The sequence below is a fragment of the Polyodon spathula genome, chromosome 15 (assembly GCF_017654505.1).
Source record: "Polyodon spathula isolate WHYD16114869_AA chromosome 15, ASM1765450v1, whole genome shotgun sequence".
Classification (NCBI taxonomy): domain Eukaryota; kingdom Metazoa; phylum Chordata; class Actinopteri; order Acipenseriformes; family Polyodontidae; genus Polyodon; species Polyodon spathula.
The window spans coordinates 10,432,626-10,453,799 of NC_054548.1; the positions used below are offsets into that span (position 1 = coordinate 10,432,626).

The window sequence follows — 21,174 nt, forward strand, 5'->3', positions numbered from 1 at the left end:
TGTTTTGTTAGTTTACCTGAAAGACCAGCAGCTAATATATACAATAGCAGCAGAATTATATATATACAGCAAAACAAAAAAAATAATTCCCCCAAACCATTAGTGGCATTGCACTGAATAGAACAAACAAAACAATGTAGTTTAACAAAAAAAAAGGAATAACTTTTCTGTCCTTTACTTCTTTTTGGGTTTTCTTTTGTAGCGAGAGAAACAAACACTATGGATTTAAACCTTTCTTGCCGGTTGGAGACTTCCACATTTGAATTTCCTTCAGCCTCCCGCACTGTATATGTTTACCTTTACCCACCTTTTTTCTAAATGAATAAGTAAATTGAGCCTGATTCATAATTTTTATCCTGCAGACTGATGCCTCTGATGTAGTAGGGACTAGGGACGGATCTTTCCCAGGAAGCAGTGGGGCATTTGATATTGTACACTAGCAGGAAGCTACTTGTGTGTGAGACTCAGAGGCCAAGACTGCTGTAATTGAGAAAGAAATGTCTGGCCGTCATAAAAGATCAAAATTAATCAAAAGCAAGTTTTCTGTTCTCTCTTCCTGTGGGTGTGTGGGCCCGTCCGCCAGCATGCAGTTTTTGTAAAATGTCCCCCTCCAATTCTGCCGGGGGCCCTACACTATAGTGTAATTTGCATATACGTTAATCTGGCCCTGTCAGGGCGTAAGAACATAAGAACATAAGAAAGTTTACAAACGAGAGGAGGCCATTCGGCCCATCTTGCTCGTTTGGTTGTTAGTAGCTTATTGATCCCTAAATCTCATCAAGCAGCTTCTTGAAGGATCCCAGGGTGTCAGATTCAACAACATTACTGGGGAGTTGATTCCAGACCCTCACAATTCTCTGTGTAAAAAAGTGCCTCCTATTTTCTGTTCTGAATGCCCCTTTGTCTAATCTCCATTTGTGACCCCTGGTCCTTGTTTCTTTTTTCAGGCTGAAAAAGTCCCTTGGGTTGACACTGTCAATACCTTTTAGAATTTTGAATGCTTGAATTAGGTTGCCACGTAGTCTTCTTTGTTCAAGACTGAACAGATTCAATTATTTTAGCCTGTCTGCATATGACATGCCTTTTAAGCCCGGAATAATTCTGGTCGCTCTTCTTTGCACGCTTTCTAGAGCAGCAATATCTTTTTTATAGCGAGGTGACCAGAACTGCACACAATATTCAAGATGAGGTCTTACTAGTGCATTGTACAGTTTTAACGTTACTTCCCTTGATTTAAATACAACACTTTTCACAATGTATCCGAGCATCTTGTTAGCCTTTTTTATAGCTTCCCCACATTGTCTAGATGAAGACATTTCTGAGTCAACAAAAAGTCTTTTTCATAGATTCCTTCTCCAATTTCAGTATCTCCCATATGATATTTATAATGTACATTTTTATTTCCTGCATGCAGTACCTTACACTTTTCTCTATTAAATGTCATTTGCCATGTGTCTGCCAATTACTTCTTTCATTTCTTTGAGTACTATTGGGAGGATCTCATCCGGCCCAGGGGATTTGTTTATTTTAAGAGCTCCTAGTCCCTTTAACACTTCTGCCTCAGTTATGCTAAAGTTATTTAAAACTGTATAGGAACTGGATGACATGTGGGGCATGTTGTCAGTATCTTCCTTTGTAAAAACTTGCGAAAAGTAATCATTTAATATATTTGCTTTTTTTTTTTCTTCATCTACGATTTTGCCATTTGTATCTCTTAAACATTTAACCTCCTCTTTGAATGTTCGCTTGCTGTTGTAATATTGGAAAAACATTTTGGAATTGGTTTTAGCTCCCTTAGCAATGTTCATTTCTATTTCTCTCTTGGCCTTTCTAACTTCCTTTTTGACTTGCGTTTGCAGTTCTGTGTACTCTTTCTGCGTACTTTCTTTTTGGTCCTTTTTTAATGCTCTGTAAAGTGCCTTTTTTCGCTGAATATTTTTTTAAATTGATCTATTAAACCATTTTGGCAATCTAGTTTTACATTTAGATTTGTCTACTTTAGGGATGTAATTGTTTTGCGCCTCTAGTACTACATTTTTGAAGAACAACCATCCTTCTTCTGTGGGTGTTTTCTCTATTTTACTCCAATCTACTTCTGTTAGTCTCTGTTTCATACCTTCATAGTTTGCTTTTCTAAAATTGTAAACCTTAGCTTTAGTCATTACTTTTGGGGTTTTAAAAAACACTTCAAATGAGACCATGTTGTGGTCTGAGTTTGCCAGTGGTTCTCTGACCTCTGTTTTAGTTATTCTATCTTCGTTATGTGAAAAGACTAAATCAAGGCATGCCTCCCCTCTAGTCGGTGCCTTGACAAATTGTGTTAGGAAGCAGCCATTTGTCATTTCTACCATTTCTATTTCATCCTTTGTGCTACCCACCGGGTTTTCCCATTTTATATGGGGGAAGTTGAAATCCCCCATTAGTATGGCTTCTCCTTTGCTACACGTATTTCTAATGTCATTGTATAACAGATTATTTTGCTCACCGTCTGAATCTGGCGGTCTATAGCATGCTCCTATTATTATGCCCTTTGAATTTTTGTCTGTTATTCTGACCCATACTGATTCTGTTTTCTTTTCTTTGTCCAGGTTTAACACATGGGCTTCAAGACTGTTTCTTATGTATAGCGCTACCCCTCCTCCTCTTCTGTCCTCCCTGTCTTTCCTATACAGTGTATACCCACAAATATTATATTCGTCCCCATCACTCTCAGACAACCACGTTTCTGTAACACCTATCACATCATAGTTACCTATTAGTGCAGTAGCTTCAAGTTCTAGAATTTTGTTTCTGATACTTCTAGCATTTAGACAAATACATTTAATGGTTGTCTTACCTGAGTAGTGCAGTTTATCAGAGGTGTGAAGCCCACTTTATCAAAAGCCCATTTTGATAAACTTGGACCATGTCTACTTGTGATGGAATGAATCAAAAGATACATTCTAAATTGTATATAATAATAATAATAATAATAATAATAATAATAATAATAATAATAATAATAATAATAATAATAATAATAATAATTTAAGGAATAATGTACACCCAACTATGCATATAAGGCTGTTATTCTATCGAAGGTTTGTGGAGACATATAAATCAGGACAGTACCAGCTTTAATATATTATTGGTGGATATTATTTGTTATAATACATGGTGATATAACAAACAGAAATTGTAGAACTAGCAGTGTTAATTTTTAACAATTAAAGAATATCACTGGAAAACAATATTGTTAAAAATTGTAATCCAAGTTTATTTTTTAACAATTCATTTTAAACTTCAGTGTTTTTTATTTATTTATATTACTAAGAATTGGAGTGGAAAATTAGCTTGGCTTTTTTGGAGGCTGGCATTCTGAGGGCCATCAGACTAATCTGTCTAACATCTCGTGCTGGACACGTGGATGAGGTAATTTATAAAATTTATGTCGCTTATTGTTTTTTCTAAGAGTACTTATGTTATTCTGCTCTTCCACAAAAATGTTCCCCGTTTTCTGTGGATAAAACTTTCAATCTGCAGACATTTGTTGTTTATTTTGGTTTGGAGTAATTGTGGTAGAGTTTATTTTTAATAATTGAAGTTATTTTACACAGGTCACTAGGGTGACCTGACATCCTGATAAAATCTCTAAGTTACGTTACGTTAAGTTATGTCCTGTGCCCCAACCGGTTTGTGCCTGGCCTACTTTGTGTTAAATTAGTACCATGACCTAGATCTCAGATTGACTACTGCAAATCAAAAAGTATATGGAGCAGGGGAAGAAGAGTGTGATACACTGCCATTACAGAGTCTGTAAGTGATGCACATTTTTTTTGTATAGTGGTTAAGACGCTCGCTTGCGGTATGTGTGGTCGCCGCTTTGCGCCCACTCTCCACCCTATTACACAAGGTGTTATGGCTGTGGGCTGAAGGCAGGAGACAGCATCATGTATGGGACCCAGTGATCCCAACATGTCTACACATCATTCCTTTTTTTGCAACCCACAGAGTCTCTGGATAGGAAATTCTGCTAACCCGAATCCCACTGGAGCGAACAGACACACGTTACTTTGTGAGCTGTGGACTGATCAAAGGAAAAGGGGACCTGAAGGTAGAAGATACTCTTTGTAGTTGACACCAAGTTCATTACATGAAAAAAAGAAAAAAACATGTCTGTGAATTAAAAAATGATTTACCATCCAATATTGTTTGGTCTCAGCCATGTTTCTATTTAACACTAGGCAAAACATAATTCCAAGGTTAATGAAAAGGAAGAATGCAATAACTTATTAACATCCAACATGCAGGAATTCCTTTTAGCGTCTGTTTTCGCTACAGTTTTTTAAAGATAAACTCTCTGTACTTGATTTCTCAAGCTTTCGCCTGGCTGCAATATCACCAGCAGAATACATTTTTTAAGTTTCTAAGTTATTACAAGGGGATTCATTTTAAATGCACGTTCATTTGTGACCGTTATTTTAAAATATTACCAAAATCACCAAAATGTGAGAGTCTGTGTCGCAGAGAGGTCCAAATATGGATGTACTGTAGGCAAGTAATCTTTTTCAGACGAGTACAGAAAGCCATACTGAATAGTTTCATTAAGGCATCTGTTATCTACAGACCTCTAGAGACTACACATGCAACTGCCTACCAATCAGACATTGTAATAATTGTCCTGCATCTGCTAAGTTAAGAGGTATATGGGTATTCGATGTAATCATCTAAATGATAGTACAGAATCGCATAGCTGCACTGTGAGCATCACTGGTCCTTCAACACCTTGTTATTTAAAGGGGCTAAGAAAACGTTTGGATGGATCTGTACACTTAGGATATAACAGTACAAAAAGGAATTTTAGTTAAAAGCAAAGTGTAGTGGTGTTTTTTTCATCAAATACCTACATCCAAAAACCCTTGTCTGGTTATACAGCAGTATTTGAACCCAGCTAAGGATGCAGTGAATTTCTAGCTCCAAGGTCACTTTACTCCTTTACTAAATAGCTCAATTTTATAACCATGTTCAAATTTCAAGGTTGGCTTGAGTTTACAAATCAGTGGTACATTATTCCTTATTCCAGCCATGGTGTGTTCAATTCAGCCTGTATAATGGTTTTTGGTTTATGTATTCCAGTGGTACTGTAAAGCCGCAATTATTTCTCGCAATATTCTGTTTTATTACAATTATCAGTAACTTGATTGCGCAAACCAATATTGTCTACAATAACAGTAGGTTATCAAAATTAATAGAACATGTCTAGGTAAACTCTCAAACTACATTTTCAGCAACAAAAAACCCCAATGCAAACTGGCACAAACATTACCTCAGAAAATTCTTGTTTCACCCATTTAACTTTTTAAAACTAAACATACATCTGGCACTACCGGCGGAACATCGCTGACACTATAAAAATCTGCACTAATTTGTTTTCACCACATAACATACAAATTATACTGTCTAACCTTTCACAACAAGTGTCTTGTGAGAAACATATTGTTTTAATTCCTCATTCACTTGTGGTGTCTGTCAGTTATGCGACACAGTATTCAGGCATTCTGTCTGGCACTAGTTTCTTATTGTTTTGCCTTATTATTCTATCTGACCACCTGCAGATTTCATGCCCCCTCCTCCCCGATACATCACACTGCAGCCTCCGCTGATGGTACTGACTGGTTAGACTTTAGACTCACTTAGATCTAAAACCTTCAGGCACATGCTATATTTCTTTAAAAAAAAAAGGCTGGCTACTGTGCTATGTATCTTATGGAACTATCAACCGTATTGTTATCTTTTAAAAGTATTTTGAAAGCACAACCCTTATACACTGCAGTGTCAACAAAAAACAAAAACAAGTTTATATCTGAAAAGGCATCATGTGACATAGCAACTGACATACAGAACTGTACTGAATGAAAAACTTGTTTCTATATTTCAGCACAACCCAAAAAACTCCTACAATTCACATGCTGTGGTACCCATTCCTAATTTCCCAGAGTATTGCAGCAGTGGTACTTACTGCGGTCAGTGATGGCGGCTCGAGCCTCCTGATTGCTGGTCTTGTTCTTCAGGTTCTGTGCTGCAGTAATCAGATCTTCCAGCTGAGGACGCCTCTGCTCTAGGTCCTGCAGAGTGGCCTGTTAAGAACAAGGAGAAAAGCAAAAGTGACCCCATTAAAACACTGGCAAATCAACACCTGGGTAGAGAACACAGTACTGTTAACCCTGCTTGTTTCTTAGAGTATAATTTGTACACTCACAGTACTTTACCCTCCCGGTATTATACGTTATGTAAATAGTTTGCTCAAGAAAACATTAATTACACTATCAAAACATGATTAATGTTTGGTGCTGTGTTGCGATTGTTTTCCATAAAACGCTACAATTCTTCTTCAGTTTGAGCTCTTAAAAAAAGAAAAGAAAATACAAACAAACCACCATTTTTAATGTGCTGTAATGCACTCATAAATCAATGGTGACTTAAAAGCATGGCTGTTTTAACCCTGCTGTCTCTTAAAAGCTACTGTAACTATAGAAGTAACAATAAATGTTTGTTTTGTGAAAGATTATTGCTGCCCCAAATCCATTAACTTGAGAAACATTAGCCAAAACAAGCCACATTAAACATTCGTGACAAAGCAAAAGCCCATAATCATTAATCTGCGGCGCAACCTTTTGTCAAATTAACATATGGGAAATTAACCTGACCATTTCCATAAACCTACAAAGGAAAGCAAAGTTTCCTCTGTTGCTGTTTCTAATTCTATTGGGGAGATGTTTAGGTATTAGTTATCGGCCCAATTATCAAAGGGTCTTTATTTCAAGAGTGACACAACAGCAATGCTATTAAGTTCCCAGTTTTTCAAGCAATAAAGTTAGTGAGAAATTAAGCAAAGCGCTGGTTCAGGCAGGGAACTGACTTTTAATCAGTTAATCAAATCAAGCTTATTAATTGTCGATAACCAGAAAATTGTCCATTGAAATAGCATTACCTCATCGCTAACAACGTAATTACCTGTCCAGTGATTGTCAGGGAAGGGATTAAAATCTTACCTAATCCGTTACCTGTATTATACATTAAATGTGTTACCCAAAAATGTATAATATGCATAAATGTGTTATCGTGTCTAATCTGCAATAAATATTTTATCTATCGCATGAGTTCCCTGACTGAACAATAAAGGCTGTAGACATTTCAAATAGTGGATCACCTTAAAATACTAAAAGTCACTTGACATTTTACCCCTCAGTTGTCGATTAAATGATTACCGGCAACCCTATATATATATATATATATATATATATAATATAGATATATATATATAATATATTATATATATATATATAATATATATATATATTGATTAGGTGCAGATTCAATAAAAAAAAAATACATTATTTCCCTGTTCTATTGCAAGTCTATTACATTTTGGTATGTAGTGTATGGGCCAGATTATCAAAGCTTTTGTCTTCAAACTGGTTTTCTTCTGAAAGGAAAACACACAAATTCCAATTTTTAAACGAACAGAAATAATTGAAGACTTCCACTCTATGGATATTTCTCGATTTGATAATTCACTGATCTGGATTAATTCACGTTGAGGCCATGTTGACATTTTCACTATTTCACCTTTTTATGTGCAAGTCAGATGGTGAAATATAGAAGGAGCACTATACTGTCAAGCCTGTAAATAAAGCCTGTAAATATTCCTGGTTTGGTAACTTTATTGCTTCTGAAAATTTGGAGTTGAGTTTTGAGAATCTAGCCATCTGTATTTTAGGTTAGGGATGAAAAGTATATTTGTGTACAATTTACATGGAGCTTTCACTTTAAATTAACATTAACTTTAGTCTTTTTTTGGTAAAAACAAGTAAAGGAGTGAAAAAGTAATTAAAAAGTAAACCTAATGTCAGTAGTTTTATAGGTCACAGTGACGTTTATAATTAGACCATTTATTTGCAATTCCATGCAAATTTGCCTGGTTTAATGTGTTGTGCTTTTCTAGAAGGCTGATTGTAGGCATGTGAATAATTATAAAACAATTTCAAACTGGCATGAACATTATCAATGCAGACGTACAGTACGGGACATGGTGTCTTATTTTGCATTTGTGTGCAGGGAGGGAATGGGATGGGTGGAGCGTTGAAAGTGGTGCTCAGTGAATCTTGCCCTAAAGGAATATACCTCAGTTTTTGTTATAAACCTTTCATAAAAGCATTTTTATTAAGTTGTCAGAAAACAAAATGGGAGACTTGGTATTTTGATTTAATCTAGACTAGATGTATTTTCCCCAGGTGTCATTAAAGGCACAAAGCGAAAGGAGTTCAGAGTAATTGGAACGGCAGCATTTCTTTTCTGAAAGGGCATTTGCATTGGTGCTTTCCATTTAATCAGGCTTCCTAAGCAATGCCCTCGTAGCCACCTTTCTGAGGCATTATTAAAAATGGCCTGTGTTGGCGGGTCACTTTTTGTAAATATGGTTTCATCCCATTCAAGCATATTGGCTTGTTGCCCTCATTTTCTTGGTTTCAATCAGGCTAAAAGGCTGAGGGGAATGCGTGGGGCCTTTTTCTAAAATCCTAGGGTATTACTAGAAATCCTGGTTGCTGTCTAAGGTCATTGGCTGCCATCCTACCAATCATCCTTGCTTTTCACCTCGACTCAGGGCATTTATTAATTATGCACCTAGTGCTTCTAGCCTGAAGAAATAGGTGAGACTCGCTTGCACTGCTGCTATTCAAAGCTAGATTGAAAATCTTCCTGTCATTCATGGTGAGTGCTTTGAGATTGCATATACAGGTCTAATACTGTAAAATGAGTATTATATGTTGTAAAAGACTCCACAGCATTTATTGTGGTGTAGTGTATGTGCACTAAAACCATTAAACACTCCTACAAGTAAATACAATCACAAATGCTGCATATCTAACATCAAGACCATTTATTTGACACTGTATAAAAAGATATACAGTATCTGTTTGGCAGTAGCTCCAGATATCTCACCTGAGACCCTGGTTTATCCATCCTCATTTGAGTTAAGTTCTACAATACATAAACATTTTTAATGGATATGTATTTTTACCACATAACGGGGGCCATCAATAATGCACAGCCTGTGTTGTCCTTTTTTATATGAGTAAATTGCTCACATGGGATGGTGGAGAAAGTGAAGTCTTTTCATTGTTTCCATAATGTATTTGCTTTCTTTGTAGCTGAGCTCATACAACGTGTAGAGGTACTGAGGTTTTTATTCCCACCAAAACGCTAGTATTAAGCTAATATCTGTCTGCTTAAAGTTATTATACTGAGTGCAAGGATTCAGTTACTATCTTATGCACAAAAAAAGGTGATCCAAAAGTAGTTTTTAATTAAATATCAGCGGTGTCCTGACTTATTTATTCATCCTGTTGTTCAGATTCCCTTTGCATCACCATTCAAGGGATTTAGAAGTACCCCTGTGGCCTTAATAGAGCTCTCAGAATCACGTCTAAAATTACATCAAGTACTGTACAGCAGACTCTAACTAAATACATTTGGATCAGCTGAGGCTGGAGAGCCCCTTGGGTAGGTGAGTTATAGGACAAAAGAAAATTCCAGGTGCATTTATTTAGCAGAAAGCCCAAAAACAGTATGCCCCGCAAATAACTATCAACCATCCAGCCATTTGCATATTTTTATATTGTTTCAACATACAGTATGTAAATATATCCCTACATTGTCAAATGACGATGACTTACAAGCCTCTAGTTCAAAAGAAGCCTTTACTTCCCATTTGAAATACCTTTCCACTAAGCTTAAGAGGTCAAAAGGTAACCCTAGAAACTGTTGAACACTTTGAACACTTCTGAAGAGTTCATTCAAATTCAAAATGCAACTACATTTTCAAGAAACATATGCCACTATGTGTAGCTTTAATCTGTGTTGATTCTTATTCTCTGTACGTATCAATAAAATAAAGTAGAAAATACTGTAGTATAAGAGTATTACAGTATTCATTTGCCCATAAATGCCATCCGCAATTTTCCGCAAAAGTTAGTTAAATATCCCCACAATTTTCGGCAAACACTTTCTGCAGTTTTCTATTGGCCCAGGTTATGAGCCATCACCTCGCTTTACCTCTGGGAGTCAGTATATTATAACAGAAAGTGCATCACAGAATATGAAACCACATAAAACAGTGATGAACTTGCAGTTCTGCAATAATGACAATCTTACAATGACTTTTTAATACTACTCACAATGATGATTCTTTTCCTGTGTGTTTCCAGATAAGTCATTTGTTAGCATATCATAATATCAATTATCTAGAAGTGTAATTTCAATTGAATGCCAGTGCTGCAGCAATTTTTTATTTTTTTTTTAATTTAGTTGTTGCCAATTATTATTTTTTTTTTATTATTTTCTCCCCAATTTAGTTGTCTCCAATAATTCTTATGCTCAGCTCACTGTTACCTGGGCCAACAAGCCATCCCTACCCCTGGGTGGTGCTGGGCCAATTGTATGCCACCCCCTTGGAACTCATGGTTGTGGCTGGCAGTGACATAGCCTGGATTTGAACTTCTGACCTCCAGACTATAGGTCACATCTGCATGGAGCGCCTTTACTGGGTGTGCCACTCGGGAGCCCCCTGCAATTTACATTTAAACCAAATAAAAAAACTTAGCTGACACTATTTTTGTTAAACAAATCAATCCATTATATTAATGTAACATCATTGAAAAACAGTCCCCCACAACATGGAACTTGCAGACCCTCCAACAGAAATTGCATATGAATAGCTCCAGGCCTAGCAGTATGTGTTGAATTGATCTACTGTGTGTATGATTTTCCAAATAACTGTTTTTCACCCACAGGCATTCAGATTGTATTACTTATAAACCTTTCAATTATTCCAGCCTAACATGTTGATGGGAAATAGACATTGTGATTTAGTGAGCTAACTAATCCAGCTAGCCTGATCTTAAAGAACTCTTCAAAATGATATCAGAAAACTAACAATCTCATTTGCCAAGACAATTTATTTTCTCTTTGATTTTAACCGATGCAGATGAATCAGTACAATATTTGTGCCACAGTCTAATTACATTTTACTTTGATTTGTCCCACTGCTGCCACTGGAGCTTTTACCTTGAACAAACATCCTTTAATACTGCTCAGGATATTCAGCATAGAAACGTATGCATGTGCTTTGGCATAAAGCTGTAAATTATAGAAAGATAGACACTATTTCTTTTTTGTCATTTAAATACAGAGGTTATTTCCCAGTGTTGCATAATATGTAACCATCAAAATAAGAAAACGTGTGTCCGTTGCAAATTATCACAGTTCTGGGGGCTGAGCAGCAAGATTAATTACATCTGTACTTGCCATAATGATATGCAAATGAATTTCTGAACTGATGGAAATTGCTAGACTTTTATAGCTGCGCTCAAATATTTTATCATTGAGAAACATAATAAACATTTCTTACTAAGAAGAAATCTGGATGAAAAATAGTCATGTGGTTAGCAGGGCCATTTGCGGCAAGATTTAATTAATTCATGAAGCTTGAAAGCTATGGGCACATTGATGGTTTTAAATGATTTTAACACTTTCTTGTGATAATGCGACTAATTTAAATAACTCATCTTTTTTAAATGCGAGCCAAAAGTCAATCATGTCTGCTTGGTTCCTATCTGGCTCAACAGAAATGCTGTAATAGTTTTTTTTTTTTTTTTTTTTTTATCTATCAGAATTAAAATTAATGATTAGGATGCAGGAGATGCCAGTTTCAAAGTGAATTTCATTTAAAAAATACACTAGTTAAGAGACAGACAAAAGATGAGGTCAGAACAATACAGTGGTGTTGTAAAAATAGGGAGCTACCTCATAACTTGAACTAGCTGCAGTGTTAGTTATCAACATGTCTCGCATACAGAACATGAATTCTCAACTCTAAGGGATGGTCCCCAAACTGAGGATTTTACTTATCAGAAAGAAGCTGAGGTTGATACAGTATATGCTGACTAACTGCACATTGCACAACTATGACTTCTAACCACACATTCACTCTATATAGAAGTGTGAACTGTGTTCATATTGGTATATTTATTTCAGAATATATTTTATCCCTGCTTCTTCATAAGCAGTCACATTAGAGTTGACATTAAAGTTTTTATTGCAGGTACAAGTAGATTTGAGAAACTGAAGTTTTTATTGACTATGCTAAAAATGCATGGGCTTTATTTATTGCACTTCACTGTATTTTGTCTATTACATTTATTCCATTATACATTTTATTGTGCCAGTCTGCTGCCAACCTAGAGAGCCTGTAAACGCAATTACCAGAATAACAAAAACCAATAAATAAATCAAATGAAGATGAAGCACAAGTCCCAGAACTTAGTGGTGGAATCTAAAATGGAACAGTTTAATATACACCACACCAAGACAATGTACTCTCCATAGAAATAATGAATCCTATGGCATTCCAGTCCAGTGGTAAGTGAGCTACATAATACCTATTGGGTTAACAACACCCAGAGCTAAATTTAATTAGCTTTTAGCTTCAGGGAACCATTGAGAACAAGTATAGGATAATGCATAAAGTAGCAATATTTATTGATGCTTCCCTACATCTACAACCTTGATCCCAAAGCCTTGAATACCCATTCAAAAGGTACGCCTGTAATATTAAGGAAGACTTGAGATGTGCTGAACGGTCTGGGCAATGTTTGCTAGTATAGGCAATCTGGCTCACAATATAATCTCCTACAATCTACTGATAATCTCCTGTAATACTGTAATATTCTTATCCCATTCTTATACATGATGATGAGCTTAAGGGCGCAGCTGCTGCTTTGTGCTCAATATATTTAGACAAGAAAGACCAATGAGACAGAGAGTTTTTTTTTAGTGAATTAGATCCCTTGCTGCCACAGATTTGGACTTGCCCCTGGCTATATCTGCTGTGCTCTGTTACTGCAAAGGAACAACATGTTGTGATCCTAACTTGTTGCACCCTACTTCATATTGCATTTTAATAGTATTGTTTGCACTTAATGTAAACTATAATGTATTTAAATATTAATCTTGCATTGTAACCCTGAACTGCCCTGTAACATTGAAAGTCGCCTTGGATAAAGGAGTCTGCCAAATTAATAATAATACTACTAAACTAACACCTGTTTTGCTTTTTTCTAAAAGAAAACAACACATCACACGTTAAAAAGTTTGAAAGAAAAAATTCAGGAGGTTCATTTAAGAAGGCTCACCTTATAGCACCTTAGTTGTTTATTGCCAATTTTTTGAAATCAGCAGCTTGATTTTTGCTTTACAACAGATGGTGCAAACTTAGCACAGTGGTATATGCTTTGTGAATAGGGTTCTTTGTAAATATTAGGACATGTAAGTTAGTTTGCCAGCTAATCAAGAGAGGCCATGTGACACAGTTGACACAACAGATCTGTTTTACTTTTTATCGCTTTCAAATGTTTGTGCAGGCAAACGTACCCTATGATGTGTCAAAGCATGAGCAATGCAAACTGCACATTTACTTAAGAATTCCAGGTACTCTGCAAAATCACATCCAGGGCCTAAGCTTTAGGTTGGATACAAACTTCTTAAAGTTTATAATTGAACTGCAAGCGTATAATATGTATCTCCTGTAAGCTTTCATTTAAAACTTTGTCATGCACTTCTCTCTCAACAGAATAGACTGCATTCAATTGAGATTTGGCCAGTATCCCTTTATATTGATTTCTGATCACTGACTGCACGATTCCACACACTCAATAATGAAATAATTTCCGGAAATATCAATATAATTTTCTTTGAATTGTCAAATCTCAGTTGACACAACAAAGCTGAACCATGCTTACTGTGGTATAAACCTGTCATGTTTTGTGACCTGCAAATTACTCCTAATCAGCAATATGGTGCAGTTGCTCGTAATGACCAGTTGAAAATGTTTACAGATTTATCACAAAAATGGTTCAGTGCTTTTGGAAAAACAAACAGTCGTGGGGGGTACAGTATGTCCCTGGCTGGAATACACACACACACACACCCAAACACACACACACACACACCCAAACACACACACACACACACACATATATATTGTTTGTTTTTTGTATATGTTATTACCATCTTTAATCCATGTTTAACCCATCATAAGTTGATAATAATGCAAAGTTCATTAGACAGAGCTGTTTCCCTGAAAGGTTTCTGCAATATTTCCTCCAACTATATCTGCATCTTTTATGCTCCATTACCTCTGCACCAGCCAGGGAAATGTTTGCACACACTAGCATTTAATTCCTGATTGAATTTACACTAAGAGGTGTGCCTCCCCAGTACATACACCATTTTTCATTTCAGTGCTGCTCCAAAGACTTTTATGAAACAGCAATTGAAATTCAAAAGCATATTGTATTTGAAGGCTTAAGTGTCTATATTTTGAATGCCCTTAAACATATATTCAAGACCAAATCTGCTTGTGTTGTACTCGTGCAGAGAAATGTAAGAAAATGAAGACAATAAACTGGGACCTATCAATCAAGGGATTATTAAGTATTAGTAAAACCAAACAAATATTCAGGTACATTGTTTTCAGTTTGGAAGATCAGCATATCAAGGGTTGTAAAATACAGAGATATTATATATATATATATATATATATATATATATATATATATATATATATATATATATATATATATATAGTAACAGGACAAAGCTTGTCCTTGGTGTGTACTTTGAACACAGTTCAGGATCTTCCACATTGTATCTCGGTATGTTTAATGTTAGCAGTGTCCTTTCACAGAGGTAAAACTGTTTCTTTATACAGAGGGCAAAAAAAAAAAAAAGAAACTAAATCAAACCTAACTCCCTCTTTGGAGTATTACCTAAACTTAAACAAAAAGTTTCTATTTAAAGGTCAGGCAGCTGAACCGCTTACTGACTCCCTGATAATATTAATGTTATCAATGATCTTTTTATTTTTGCCTTTACATTTTCCTTTTAGTTCCAGGTCTGTGTGCCTGACTCACGGCCTTATCAAAAAGGAAGCTCCTTCGAGTATTCTCACTGCCATGTGCCACCTTTACCGCTGATGTATCTTACAGCAATCGTTCCTGCATCTTCATCAGCTGTTGAACGTAACTTTTCTTGCCTAAAGCGAATCAAAACATATTCAAGGAATACAGCAGGTCAGGAAAGCTCAAGCTGTCTTGCTCTTATTGCGATGGAAAACGGGATTGTTAAGACTCTATTAAAAAATCCATTCCGGTATGATGCTGTTATCGACCACTTTGCTGGAGAAAAAGACAGAGGGGCCGAGTTTTTGTACAAATCATTCAGGATTCATCAATATCAAGTGAGTCCACACATTTTTTTGTTATACTCAGTTGCTTGCCTTGTGCTGCGTATACTATATTATACTATATATAATTATTTTATAATATATATATAATTATAGGTATATATACAGTTGTAGATTAAACATTTTAAAGTTGTCTTTATTACGCTGGCCAGAGACCGGCGCTTACAACTGTACTGTCGTATTGTGAAATTCTCAAATTAATAATAATAATTATTAATAATAAATTCAAAACCCGGGTAGCGTTGCAGAATTTAAAACACGACTGGTACCCAGGTTTTCGGGTACTCGTGGCGACCGCTAGTATACAGTGTGTGTATGTGTGTATATATATATATCCTTAATGCATTTTATTAAGACCAATATAACACAATCCAATTTTCTGCTCATACGCTGACATTTCATTTTAGTAAAATATGTTTAATTTATATATGTAGAGTACCTTGATAAGACAGATACCTTCCATTATTGGTATTATTGGATTCTTTCCCTACATTTGAAAGAATTGTATAATGGAAGTGTGACAAAGTCTTTGTGACAGGAAGGCAAGATCACCTTCTTAAACTTAACAAAAACTGTATCTCCAGGACACTTCAAAGCTTTTGTCAACTAAGAGTAGCTAATTTGGCATAGTACAAGAATGTATGCTTCCCTCAATATTCAACATTCACCACATTTCTCAGTGTTAGTTGACGTTGCTCTCACAAAGAGTCAACGTATATCAACACAAAGGACATCGATATTGACGTCTTCTCAATCTGATTTACATGCCTTTTTGTGTATTTTGCCTCCCGCATTCCTGGCAGTTGGTTGCTGTTAATTAAACTTTCATCAAGCAGATCTGGGTGATCCAAGGTTTGTTAAGCTGAGACCACTTCCCACCTTTGGGTAACAAGTTGAGCCTTTTAAAATGACTTCAAGAAGTTATGAATGTCAACACTCTGGACTCTGGAGTTGTTTGAAATGCTCCCGATCCGACACTTGGGTACTTTCTGTCATACATATACAGTATGTGAAAACATGCATTTTAATTTGATATTTAGTTTGTTTTCTTTCAATTTAAATTCAGTTCAAATTTAATTATGTATACCCCATCAGCGGAGGAGAAATTATGACTGTCAGCCTTCCCCTTCTCCGCTTTTTCTACCACTTAATAAATTATGATGAAGCTGAGGATTGTACTACAATTGGGTATGTGGGACGACAGTTTGGTGCTCCACATGCCTGGGCACTACAGCCACATCTGACCCATAATTCTACTCTACAACTAGCAATGAAAGATACTTATGTGGCCCTGACTACAGGATGCCTGTACACCAAATCCAAGTATAGGTATTACTTTTTTTCACAAAATCATTCTTAGCATGAGCATGTTTATTAATTAGAAATATAAAGCATTCCAATTCCATATGGTGCTTGTATTGAGGCACAATTAATATTACAGAAATAAACTTTATAAAATACATCTATGGGCATTCTCTACCAGGCTACACACTACGGATTTCTTAATTTGGCTTCCCACCCCTGCAAAACCCAAATGTATTCCTGACATCTTTCTTGAAAGACCAAAGAATTATAATAGGCTTACGGTTAAGCTTTTTGCATGGGATTCAAAATTTAGGCTGACCTAAATAGGCTTTGATAATCCCAAAAACCAAAAACCTAATTTATTAATTCATTTTTGCACAGCAAGCCCTCTATTCAGTGACCAGCCTAGCTTGACATTGGTTTATTCTGAAAACCTGTCTTTTCTGAGTATTGCATTACTGAACACTAAAACCTCAACAATGTGCTTTGCCCAACCATCAATAAATATTAATTAGGGGATGTGGCCACAAAATGTACATTCAAGTTTCAAGTCCTTACTTTAATGTTAGTGCCACTATTTCCAGCGTACACTTACAATACAGATGGTCCTCGACTTACGACGCTTTGATTTACGACGGACGGCACTTACGAGTCGTTTGCATTATTACCCTGCTTCAACTTTACGACATCGATATGGCATTTACAACACGGTGAGACCTGAGCCATGCGTCATGTGCGTGTGCTTGGTGTCCGAACCGCAGTACCTGCCGTGGTATTTGCCCTTAATGACTGATAAAAGCAATGGACTCAAAACAAAACCTAAGCTGTGAACTCTGTCACATGATGAGGGGTTTAACTTCAGGCCATCGTATTTCCTGCTAGGAGTATTGCATACACACACTGAATACGTCAATGGGAAGCCCCTAGTCTGTACTTTTAAACAAGCCAGGTAGGTGTCTGAGTAATATGTGTGTAACCACCGGGCTGAGTGTAAAGAGTTAACAAATATTTGCATGAGTACAATATAACGGGTCATTTTTGTAAAACTATATTGTCTGGCCGAAGAGTCAGGAATGTAACCCCAATTTATAACATTGTTCCTATGGGAAAATGTGCTTCGACTTACAATTGGTTCCTGAAAGTCGTGTTGCGTCGTAAGTGCGAGGACTGCCTCAACTTGGTAACCCTTTAAATTAGGTCTCTCTGACTTCTATTCTCATGTAAAGTGTTAGTAAATGACAATGAAGATTACCATAATAGCCCTCATTCCTTAAAAACAAATCAACAAAGTTCCAGCTCTCACATAAAAATTGGTATAACTGTAAAGATATTTCTAAGCAACAAAAAAAAAATGCAGTTATTCAGTACCTTGGAACTGAGCTCTTGACACCTGAACTGAAAGCAAGTGAAAATCACTGAAAACAGTATCACACTGATTAAGAATTCAGTGAACACCCTTTCAAGCTGCCTTTCGGGTATAAAAAATATTTGGGATTCCTGTAGCCACTCCAGCCTAGAAAGGCAACCCACAATTGATTCAATAAAGTAGAATCTCAACATATTTATAGCACAATAGTATATGTAGCATAAACAACATACTGAAGTTGCCATATTTGCTGTTAAGATGCCAAGTTTCTGCAAAAAAAACAAACAAATGATGTAATTACTGCCCTGGGCTGATTAAACTAGCAAGGTGGATTGCAATGCCCATTATCATCACTGATCTCTTCCATTTTCGAGATAAAGCTATCTACAGTCTTTAAATCACAAGAGATGATCTCTGGTTCATCCATGGAAATTAAGTAAAATCACAACTTCCTGTCTGTACTCAAGCCAGATTGAATCTGAACATCTGCTTGATTCTCAGAAATATACAAATGGGCATTGCATGCATTATTCATTTAATATATTAACATTTTCATATTGTGTGAAATAATTAAGACTTCCATGTCTTTTATAAGGGCATTCTTAAGATAACAGTGTGCACACAAGCAGCAAAAATCCCATGTGCAATCGTATTTCTCTCTTGATCCTCTGGTTGCTATTCTGTGATTAGCCTCATCCATCTTTTGTCTGTTCTCCTTGACCATTTGACTATTTAGTTGTTGTCTTAGCCTGTTCAACTCTAAGTTACTTTGGTTCACCTCTATTGTTAAAGGAAGACATGCTGTCTTCATGGTGAAGGGAATGCACCATCACCTAAGTGATACTGTTCAGCCCTGATTAGGATTGTAATTGATAACAGAAACTGCACTCATTTAATTGCAAAGGAACAGTCCAACCTGGAGCTGGATTAATCTTAACACCTGTTCTGTACAAAAATCAGTTTGTACAAACTTAAAAATACAGTCTAACTTCATTATAACGAACCACCCTGGGACCTGGGGAATTGTTCGTTATATCAGGTTGTTCAATATAATAGGGTTTAGCGATTTGCTGTATCAGAATGACGGATTAAATTGAACATCTTTATACAGCACACAGTAGTTATTTCAAGACAATTCCACACTGATCCACATTTAAATTGTATATTTAAAAGAAACCAGTAAAGAAATGAAAAATATATATATATAAAAGTACACTTACATGCTGAATACAGTAATTATGTGCCTTTTCTCTTGAAAAACATATCCAGCGTAGATTGCTTCATATTTTTCGTGCATTTCTCAATGCACGCTCTTTCAATCTTGTTACCTCCTCACACCTGTTGCCATGGTTGCAGTTTGTGTGAAGATGGCAACAGTTGCATACGTCACACACAATTCGCACTATAATAGGTTATCTGTGAATCAGCCTTATTCTCGAATTAGCCTACCAAGGTCTTTGTTTTCACTGAGAGAATAACACATTCACACTGGAGAAAGTTCAGTGTCAGTCACTGCCATTTTATCCGGACAGATTATATAAAAATGATTACTCTATAGGGCTAATTTCAATTGAAAAAAATGGTTCTTGCTGCTTGAACCGTTAAAAAAAGTGGGTTCGTTATAGTGAAGTTAGACTATATATATAAGTGTGTGTGTGTGTGTGTGTGTGTCTCTCTCTCTATATATATATGTTTGGTTCAGGACACTCTAGAGAATATTATACAATACTTCAAGAACTATAAAAATACTAAAACAAATGTAAACACGATATATCAACGTAAACAGTGTTCTATAATGTTGGAATAATTTGACCTGAGTTTTTCAAAATTCCTTAAAAAATATAATCTGGAAAAATCTTACATTGTCAGATAATCAATGACAATATTCACAAGACAATATAAGTAACATACACTAGGCAACTCTTCTCAAGATATGGTTGTTCAGTGTAATTTGTAGACGAATATGTTACAAATTGGCTGAGTTGCCACACAAGCGCAATTAAAAAAAAATAAATAAATAAAAATCTAGGCTCAGGACATAAAACAAGGTAAATTGGTTCACAAATAAAACTGAATTAACACACGATATTTCACCAACAAAGCCAATTTACCACAAAGCTATCTTAAATTAACATGCTCAGTTATTTATTTGAAGCTTTTTGAATTTGAAAAAAAGTAACATACTAGTTTGTAAGTTACTTTTACCTAACAAAGCTCTTCAAAGCTCTTTCTAGTTAATCATACACAAAACTGGCTAGGTGGACTGGCGTCCTGTCCAGGGGGTAGTCCCGCCTTGTGACCTGTGTCTGCTGTGTTACGCTCTGGCTCACCGTGACCCTCACAGGATTAAGCGGTTACAGATAATGGATGGATGGATGTATCTGTCTGCAATGTCCTCAAAGACAGTCCAGAAAACATGGTGTTTGTCAAAATGAATAAGAGCTTCTGAAATTTCTTTTGGTCAGAACTGGTGGGGACACTATATCTATGACAAGAGGGATTGGTTGTTATTATTATTATTATTATTATTATTATTATTATTATTATTATTATTATTATTATTATAGGATAATACAAGGCTGCAGTACAAAAAACATATTTAAATACATTGTAGTTTACAGTAAGTGCAAATACTACTAGAATACAACAAGAGAAAAGAAGTAACAATTTAGCATTAAGTTCATTTGTATCTACAATAATAGTAGTGCAATAGTGCAAGGAGAGTGCTCTGTGAGGAAGGATGCCAGCTTGCTTATCTCTGTTTATACTTGCGTTGAATATGTTTTTCATTCTCAATGATAAAAAATTATTTTTCTTTATTTAATTTTTTTAACACTTCAAATTTTGGAATCCATTTTGCATTCCTAGAAATCCAATGAAAGAATGACCATCCGAATCACACTGTTCCAAATTCCGTCCAGTTGCCAAGCTCATGCAGAGCTTGATCCAAAACAAATATTACTGTCTGTAAGAGAGAGCTTAGAACCTCTTTTAACTAACTCTGTGTAACAGGCAAGGACCATTCCCGATGTGCTTGTCCATGTTTAACTGACAACCTTCATGCAGCCCTCCTCACCCCTTCTATACTGTACCTCATACAACAGTTTTGTTTCATTGACACTCCATTCAGGCAAACAAAGTTCAGTGAAAAGCTAATGAT

At 35.9% G+C, this 21,174-nt stretch overlaps 1 protein-coding gene across 7 annotated transcripts in view; it reads right to left on the minus strand.

Moving 5' to 3' along the window:
• The window catches only part of LOC121327814 (dystrophin-like), a 222,876-nt gene that overhangs the window by 157,584 nt on the left and 44,118 nt on the right, over positions 1 to 21,174 (minus strand). For all 7 annotated transcript variants that reach the window (XM_041272024.1, XM_041272029.1, XM_041272027.1 and 4 more), the window contains exon 8: positions 5,999 to 6,116. In XM_041272024.1, the coding sequence (XP_041127958.1) occupies positions 5,999 to 6,116 (118 nt within the window). The remainder of the gene's footprint in view (positions 1 to 5,998; positions 6,117 to 21,174) is intronic.